Below are 9,128 nucleotides of genomic sequence, written 5' to 3' on the forward strand. Positions count from 1 at the left end.
TTCAGATCTGAAGAAGCTTCTCGGATGAGAGGTGAAACCTCTTCAAGCAACTTGAAGAAGTCCAGATGCTTTTCTTTCCAAGCTCCTTAGACTGAGAATCTTACAGCTTTCAGTTAAAGAAAAAGAGCTTTGGTACAGCAACAGAAACTACAGAAAAACTACCAGCTGTGGAGTACCTTGTGGTGTTGGCATCATTTGATTAAGGAAGCGAGAATACTCTGCATGGACCTAGAAAAGAGGAACATTGCATTTAATCTTGTTAATAGTTTTTAAAAAAATAAAAAATTTACTTTGAAAGTCATCCTATAAAGACGAGTTCAACATAATGTAACCATTATAAAAGAAAAAAAAAACATAAAAACCAACTGTAAAAGAACGAGATCTATCAAGATTCAGTTAAAAAACAACAACAAAAAAAACCCGCCTTCGAACATTTACAGCACAAACTCCCTTTGAGTCTCCACCTTTAAGAAAACGGCTGTGTCTGCAGAAAATACTTGTGGTCTCCGCTTGTGGTGCAGCACACACATAATCCTTCACTATCTACAGCTCTGTAGCCGATGTGCGCATCTGCAGAAGCTGAGATCAGTGATCCCTTAAACCACAAGGAAGTGTGTGTTTCTTTGCTTAGTTTAAAAACATTTTCGTTTTATCACCAGCGAGTGTCAACAGTTAACACAGTGTGGAAACATCAGTGCCACCAGCGATTTAATTAATTGTTCATTTGCAATATTGATCTCGTACCATTAGTGTTTCCAGTTGTTTTGTTAAAAAAAAGAAACAAAACACTTTTCATAACTAATCTGTGACAGGCCACCACTCATTACTTACTTATTATTTATTAATGCTCAGGGACTGTCTAGTGACTCCACATTGTAGGGGTTTGCACCTTTGCCTAACAAGCAAAAGATCTCCAGTTCAATCCCGTGAGGAGACAAAAATCCCTCTGGGGTTGCATCAGGAAAGGCGTCTGCAGTAAATATCCGGCAAAACAAATATGCAGAGCTACCTGCTGTGCAACCCTGTGGATAAGGGAGCATCTGAAAATTGGTTTTAATGCTTGAGGACCGTCTGCTGAAGCTGGAATGGGGAAAATGGACACTTGGAGTACTCACTGTCTGAAGCAGGTTCTCACACAAAGTCTTTGCTGCTGCAAGTCCTTCAGGTTTCGAGTGACTGGAGAGAAAAACAGCAAAAATAGTTCATAATCATGGAAAACTACCAATATTTGAAATCCACTGTTCTCTATTGACTCTGCATGTGACATATTTACACCAGACTTCATTTTCTAATTTTTCTAAAGGAAATTTACACAGAACTATATGACAGTTGAAGTAGTTTTGGGCTTCGTGTCTGTACAGTACTATCTTATCTTACCATCTTATTATTCTAACACCCAGTAATCAGAACTTTTTAATGTTATTGTTTAGTAGTGGGTGGCAAATAGTTTGTAGTTGCATTACCACCACCTTTTGGCCATTGTAGTGAATAGCATCCCACCAGGCACTGGTAAAAAAAAAGCATCAATCACATTTACTTTTAATTTTTTTTCTTAAAAAAAAAAATAATAATAATAATTTGGAAATTCTGACTGCGCTCTACTGCAGAAAACTCCAGAGTGTGACAGTGTTGTGACAACGCTTCATTAGCCTGCGCCGTCTTTAATGGACAAAGACTGATGATACCCACCTGATGTAAATGTACATGGGTTCAAAGGCCTCTCGTCCAGAGGCAGGCTCCAAACAGCCGGATCCTTTCCCTCTGAGGAAGACTTTGGCCCCGGTCTCAGCCTGGATGTGCTGCAAGTATGAACAGCCGGGCCCCTCGACACGCTCTTTGACTGCAAAGCCCGGGACAGCGTGATCCAGGCCCACAAAGATCTTATCTTGAACAAAATGCATCTGAGAAATGAAAGAAAATATGAAGGGTTGCAGTAACTATGACTAAACACATTACCATACTGACAGTTTTCAGTCCCCCCTACATTTATGCCCCCTTTTAGACATTAGTTCCAGTATATCTCCAAACATTTTTAAATTCATGAATGTCTAGAGGTAGGTTGATCATTCCAAATATCGGCAGTATCGAGACGAACACTTTTATTGGATCGATACTCTATCCTAAAAGGTCAGACTGTATTCCACTGAATTGTGTTAAATTTTTTATTTTAATAAGAAAACTATATCTCAAACATGCACTATGAAAAATGTCTGAAACTTTTTGTGTTTTGTGTTATCACCTGTTTTATTTAAAGCCTATAACACATTTAAACAACAGAACTTGACCGAAGTCCTTTAAAAACAGGCACATTCACATTCCAGGTCTCCAAAAAATCCAGTTTCAAAAAGCTGAAAGGTTTTGTTGTGTTAACTAATTATTATAGAAAGTAACAGTTACAGGGATTTGGTGGTCATTAAAAGGTGTTCAGATTTTTAAACTGATGCCCATTCATCTCATAAATCATGGCACACCGCTCTCCCCTACATAAGCTACCTTTATAAGTTAAAAAGCATCGGTATTGGCAGTAGTGCCTCTGTATTTATCGCACACCACTAATGTCCTTTTTTCCCCCCAAGTGAAGACTGTTGTTAAATCGACTGCTACCGAAGGTTGGATGCAAATCAAATCAAATGTCTTTTTCATTCAAACAATCGCAGCTTCTTTGTCTGCACTAGATGTTTGAAGTCTTCCAAGTCTTACACTTCTGAAGTATATAAAATCTAAAGCAACCTATTTACTGTTCTTTTGAAGGCATTGATTAAATATGACGCTAACTATTTATAATCTCACCCCCTCACCTTTTCTAAAAACAGTAAGTGTATTGAGGCAATTGGTAAACTGATCGGTGCTTCAAAATTAGGTGGAAACAGAGAGTATGACCTGCATCCATGTGGGAACTGCCTTACCCCTGACTGAAAGTGTGGTTTGTGGTGGGTCACAGGGGGCAGTGAAGGAGCAGGGAGGTTGTTCTGCTGATACACTGTGACTGAAGCCCCAGTAGAGGAGAAAGATGGAGAGGATGATGAAGCAGTTGCAGCCTTCACCACCCCGTTTGTGATGATCTCCTTGATTCTATTAACTGCTCCTGGAAAACGGAGAAGAGAAACTGTCAGTCGAATTACGAGCTACACAAAGACAAACGTTTATGACTGACTGAAGTTTAAAAGAATACTTACTGTCAACAAGCTCTCTTGTCTGTCCTTGGACGTGTAGATACAGAGGTCGATCCCTGATTGGAATGAGCAGAAACAAGGCCGAGTTTACATAAAAACATCAAACACCGGGTCTACTATCAGTTCGGTTAGTGAAAATGAGAGACAGTCACCCTGTTAGCGCTTTGGTCTTCTCCTCTGCTGTCATGTAACGGCCTCTGGTTGACACTGCAGCACCGCTCACTTTACTGATCTGTGGACAAACCATATTAAAAATTACAAACCACATCATGAGCAATCCGCTAGCTAAGAAACAGACCTAACTTTTGAAAATATCATCCATATTTTTGCTGACCTCATCCTGCGTTTGCCCGCGTGTCAGGAGATTTCGACAATTAATTGGGACGTCATTGATCTCAACTTCAGCTACCACCAGGTCGTCTTTGGCTTTTGGCGGCACTGGAGGCTTTCCGACACCAAGGACCTGAAAGAGGGTACGGAACAAGAAGCATGCGTCAGTCACACAGCTCATTATTTTATACTGGAGACTTAAAACATACATTTTAACTAGAGCTGGGCGATAGACGATATGTATTGCGAAATAACTTTTTCTCGATAGAAAAATTTAACTATTGCGATAGGCCTCATCTCTCTTGGCCTCTTAAAAAAAAAGAACAGCCAATCCAAATTAAGTAGCGCAGAGCCGAACCAATCACAGCCGCAGCGTCACGTCACGTGACTTGTTACGTGCAGCACAAGTGCCAAGGCGCACGTGTGTATTTGTTTGGGAAGCAGCCGGCTGGGCTGCCCAGGTAATGAAGGAAATGAGTTTGCCGACTAGAGAAAAATCAACCAAGAGCGTGAGCGAAGGTTACCGAAGAAAAAACCGATGATGGTTCCAACGCCGGAGAGCTTGTCGAACAGAAGGGCCATAGAAGTTCCGTAGTGTGAAGGTATTTCGGCTATTTCAAGTCTGACAAAAAACTTAGTAGCTCGCACTGTAAACTGTGCCGAAAGCAAGTCTGGAAATACAATAAACCGGTGCATGCTCAGTCTCTGACTGGAAGCGCTAATTCGTCATTCGGCTTTTGTCAGACTAAAGTAACTGTTAAAACTGTTTGAAAAGCTCAGCTATACAACAAGGAGAGATTGAGAATTTCCTTTTAGTTCTCAGTTTATTTGATATTGACAAAAGTTAGTCAGTTTTGTCTGTTCTTCTGTAAAACAAACTAAGATTTATTTTTAGAATTAATATTTTGTTTCTAAGTGGAATTGACAATTTAGTCTGTTTCGTTTGTTCTATTTTGAAACTTACACGCTTTAGCGGCCGCCTTTTCTGTAGTTTGCAATATTTGCCTTTATCTGAAACTGAAGTCTCATGTTCCTTAAGTACATCCACCCTGTTGAACTTATTATGGGAAATAAATATTTCAATTAAAACGAGCTGCTAATTATTTCACATTTTACTTGTGAGCAACGGCACATTTAAATCTTAAAAATATAGTTATTTGGCTTATATCGTGATAGATATCGTTATCGCCAGAAATGAAAAAACATATCGTGATATAAAAAAAATCTTATATCGCCCAGCTCTAATTTTAACAAAATAATCCTGTGTTCATGTAGGATTTGGCAATTGATAGATTTTTATTATCAATTACGACTCTGGCTTCCAAAGACTTTGAAAACAAGGTAATGAAAATGTTGCCGCCTTTTATTTGGCAATGACTCGCACTGTGATATTGTGACATGATTGTTCAGCCGAGCTCAAGCCAAACTGTGGAACAGGAGGACGTTGTCAACAAGGGCGTTTGTGTTTCTTTGTTTCAGTTTGGATATGTGCAGTGTTTTAAAAAAATCCAGTTACAGAAATGTTCAATAAAATTGGAATAACTCTGACGTTAAAACTATTTTAAGCTACTCTCTTGTTCGCAAGGGTTCGCCACTGTGGGTAACCACATTGTTTTGGAGCCCAAAGGGATTAGCGTCTGAGTGTTGAGAATTAAAAATGATTTAATAAAGTTTTGACTCAATATAAAATTGAAGTTACAAGTTAACAATAAAATATACTGTTGTCACAATGTTGATGCAACAAATCTTTAAAGCATTAAAGAGAAAGTGGTCCTGTTCATTAATCTGCAATATCACTAAAGCACTACAAAGCCCTTTTACAGGTCTGTAAAAGCAGCATTTCCTCCTCCAGCAGGAACTGTAAAGAGTGACATCTGGTGGAGGTGAAGTGTACATGCACATTGCAAAAACAAAATGTACTAATTTTACTTCACTGTTTTTTTTTATTTCAGATTAGTTTCTACTTCATTATTAAGATATTTGTTTGATTGCACTGTATTGCATTTTATTGAAATACATAACATGTTACTTATATATATTTACCTGCTGAAAAAAGAAGTATGTGTCATCTTATAACCTTGATGTTGGAGTCTAAGTGTAAAAATGCAGGACGAGAGAGAAAATATATGGGAATACAGTTAAAGCTTTAAATCAAATGTCATTATATAGACACAGTGTTTGAATATCCTGTTTTCTTAATTATCTTCTATGAAATCCAATAATATCTGAATATGAATCTTTCTTATGTTTTTGTCAGTGCTGGTCACATGTACACATATATATAAGTGTATGGATACCCCAGGAAGAACACATAAGGCTTATGGTAATAGGAATAACTATAAAAGTCTAATTTCCTTTGGAAGCTTCCTAATTGCTTGAACCCTCCAAGTACTAAGAAAAGGTGCTTCCTTTATTACCTCATTGAACACATCCGTTAAGAAAGGACAGAAGATAATACCGCCCCACAGAATCTCGGTGTATATTACAAGAAATGATCACCATGACAGATTGTGCGTGTGTTAGGTCACAGTGCATTTTCCATTTCATAGCCTGCTGATATGTTCTGCACCTTTACCCACAGGTCAACACAGCACTGCTGCGACAGAGTTGTTGAGCTTGTGTGATGAACACAAATGTATAAATAAAAAAAGCTCTATTAAAGTTTAATGATTACTGTACTGGACCCTATGGAGTAATGGTTGAATAATTTGACTTCAGGTAGACATCATCTCTCCAGGATAAAAGTGAAAATAACAGTGGCCCTACAGTATGAAGATGTTGGGTAAAGTATTTTGTATACTGGAGGTTAAACAATCACAACATCCACCCCGAAATTATTAAACAGCCGTGTATAGTGCAGTCTGGGTACCACGCTTCTCTATTACGGTGTTGTGCCAAAAACTGATTTCTGGTATTTGCCAAAAACTGACTGCTTGTATTTAAACTGCTATAAGTAACTTGTTGGGCTATAATATGTGAAACATATGTCAAATGCATCCCTCATGGATGACATAAAGTCATCTTGAGCCGCAAACAACAAAGTAGAAGCCGCAATCAGTTTTTGGCAGTGACTTTTATATAACCTTTATGCAGTTAAAAAAAATCTCATTAACATTAAATATGTCTTTTGTAAGAGTAAGTTGGCCAAGAGGACAGCAGAAATGGCAGCAAATATTACAATAGTTCTGTAAAAATATTTTAAGTGGGGATAAAGGACCAGATTGGTTATGATGTAAGTACAATAACACAGAGTTGTAAAGATACTTGAAAAACAGATAATTTTTTAATTCTATATATAACTCCTTTGTAAGCCCTGTTCACCGAAGTCTATTTACCAACATAACTAAAGATATTACACATAAAAATACACAGAAACATTGGCAATCACTTTTTGGCACAACAACGGATTCAATAATTTATAAAATCGCCTTTAAAACAAAAGTAATTAATAGAAAGACTGCCATGCTGTTCATTACCTTATCAGGCGGCCCGGGGTTGCCTATCTGTGAGGGTTTGAGTTTGCCTTTGGCCACCAGCATGGCATTAATCTTGGCAGCCACAGCAGCAGCAGCATCCAGAGCTCCAGTGGGTGCAGCTTCAGCTTCCCCCATCCCACCAGAGCCAGACCCGGGCCCAGGCTGGTCCCATTTGCTGCGGCGGCTGGAACACAGAAAGACAAAAAACATTAAACTAGTCAAAAAAGTTTGTATAACCCTCACTTCAGCCATCAAACCCCCAAAAACCCAACCGTGAGGATAAGCAAACAACACCCAATGCTGTTACTGTTGACGTTTTGGAAACTAGAACTGTGGTCTAACAGGGTTTTTCCTCTTTGTATTCAGTTTGCGGTCACAATCACAGGCACTCTGCCACCGAAATTAATTATTTAAAAATATTTTGTTTTTGAGTAGCTACAGGATAAAAAGCATGAGCTGCTCGCCAGCTGCAGCGCGACAGCACGGCCATGATTACATAAGGCGGCTAACGTTAACGAGCTAGCCGGCTATCTGAAAGCATAAAGGCGGCGGCTAAACAGCACAATAAAAATACAAAAACTGTCCGGGTTTAAAGGCTTACCCGCTGCTTTGAGTCCCACAGAATGACATCAATGTTTCGTCAAATAGAAAAAAATCCCTGTGAGGAAAATCTCTCCAGACTTCTGCACAGCTCGTACAGTCAGCTGTGCTGATGGCTAGCCGCTTCGTGTCTCACCGTTTCCGCCTCCGGTTACTGCTGTTCTCGCTCAATGACGCCACGAGAGGGCGCCAGACACCAGCAAGTGTGTTCAAAAGGGGGAAAAAACAGAAGGTTCAGGTGGGATGCTTCTTCCTCACCTGTCGTGCTACCCTTGGCCAGTGTCTCTTGAGGCGATATCAGAGTTTCCAGTGAAGAGAAAACCCTTGAGGTGCCGGACAGGCTTCATGACGAGGTGAGTTTTAGCAGGTGTACTCCTGCTTAATCCACCGAAAAACCTCATAAATGAAAGGACACAGGTTACTGCACTGATTTGTGTTGATATTCTGTTAGGGTTTCAAATGCGCAAATTTAAACATAGTCAGTCAGTCATCTTTAAATGCGGAATAATTTGTCTGTTAAACTGTGACAGTAAGCCAAATGAATGATTAGATTAGATTAGATAGAACTTTATTAATCCCTCGGGTGGGTTCCTCTGGGAAATTCGATGTTTTGATGTTCACTCAGTAAATATATGTATGGACTGATCATACATAAGATTAATGTTTGAAGTTTAACACTTACAGCACTATGATAGCAATAATAATAATAATAATAATAATAATAATAATAATAATAATAATAATAATAATAATAATAAAGACAATGAAACACATTTGGTGTGGTTTTCCAGTTTTGTATTTCTGTTTAATACTACTTTTTGGTTTCTGCTTTCTGGTTTTATTGATGTTCTGCTGTGTCTTTTTCTTTTTCTTTATTTTGGTATTCTTGTCATGAGTCTTGGTTTCCCTGGTCCACCCTCACCTATGTCCTGTTGTGTAATCAGCCCCAAACACACTGGTGTTTTCTTTAGGTACTCTTGTTCAACCCCTTGTTTTAAGTATTTAATCAGCTAATCACATGGCGACAAGTTCAAACCAAGCATCAGATTGGGGAAGAAAATGCTTGTTGATCTCATCTGATCTATTGAGATTTTTCCACACAATCATTTATATGGTTTTCAACAAAAAGACAAATTGAGAAAATATGGAGAGAAATGTGGGTGAAAATGCCTTGTTGATGCCAGAGGTCAGAGGAGACTGGATAGACTGCTTCGAGCTGATAGGAGGGCAACAGTAACTCAAATAATCCTCATTACAACTAAGGCAGAGGAGCATCTCTGCATAAGCAACCTGGCAAACCTTGAAGCTGATGAGCTACAGCAGAAGAAGAGCACACTGGGTGCCACTCCTGTCAGTAAAGAACAGGAAACTGAGGCTACAGTTTACACAGGCTCATCAAAACTGGAGCAGAGAAGATTGGAAAAATGCTACCTGGTCTGATGAGCCTTAGTTTCTGCTGTGACATTCATGGTAGGGTCAAAATTTGGCATAAAAAACATGAAGTCATGGCTCCATCCTGTCTTATATCAACAGTTTAGGTTGCTTGGTG

At 39.0% G+C, this 9,128-nt stretch overlaps 1 protein-coding gene across 3 annotated transcripts in view; it reads right to left on the reverse strand.

The window, feature by feature from the left end:
• The window catches only part of khdc4 (KH domain containing 4, pre-mRNA splicing factor), an 11,214-nt gene extending 3,477 nt beyond the window's left edge, over positions 1 to 7,737 (reverse strand). For all 3 annotated transcript variants that reach the window (XR_006052963.1, XM_005946632.3, XM_005946633.3), the window contains exons 1-9: positions 7,581 to 7,737; positions 6,980 to 7,163; positions 3,508 to 3,636; positions 3,326 to 3,405; positions 3,177 to 3,229; positions 2,907 to 3,085; positions 1,690 to 1,901; positions 1,116 to 1,176; positions 177 to 228 (exon numbers count right to left, since the gene is read on the reverse strand). Coding sequence is in view for 2 of the 3 variants with exons in the window: in XM_005946632.3 (XP_005946694.1) it covers positions 177 to 228; positions 1,116 to 1,176; positions 1,690 to 1,901; positions 2,907 to 3,085; positions 3,177 to 3,229; positions 3,326 to 3,405; positions 3,508 to 3,636; positions 6,980 to 7,163; positions 7,581 to 7,609 (979 nt within the window). In the remaining variant the exon portion in view is untranslated. The remainder of the gene's footprint in view (positions 1 to 176; positions 229 to 1,115; positions 1,177 to 1,689; positions 1,902 to 2,906; positions 3,086 to 3,176; positions 3,230 to 3,325; positions 3,406 to 3,507; positions 3,637 to 6,979; positions 7,164 to 7,580) is intronic.
• Positions 7,738 to 9,128: the final 1,391 nt, after the last annotated feature.

The sequence above is a fragment of the Haplochromis burtoni genome, unplaced genomic scaffold (genome assembly GCF_018398535.1).
Source record: "Haplochromis burtoni strain Fernald_Lab_line unplaced genomic scaffold, NCSU_Asbu1 Contig_497, whole genome shotgun sequence".
Taxonomy (NCBI): domain Eukaryota; kingdom Metazoa; phylum Chordata; class Actinopteri; order Cichliformes; family Cichlidae; genus Haplochromis; species Haplochromis burtoni.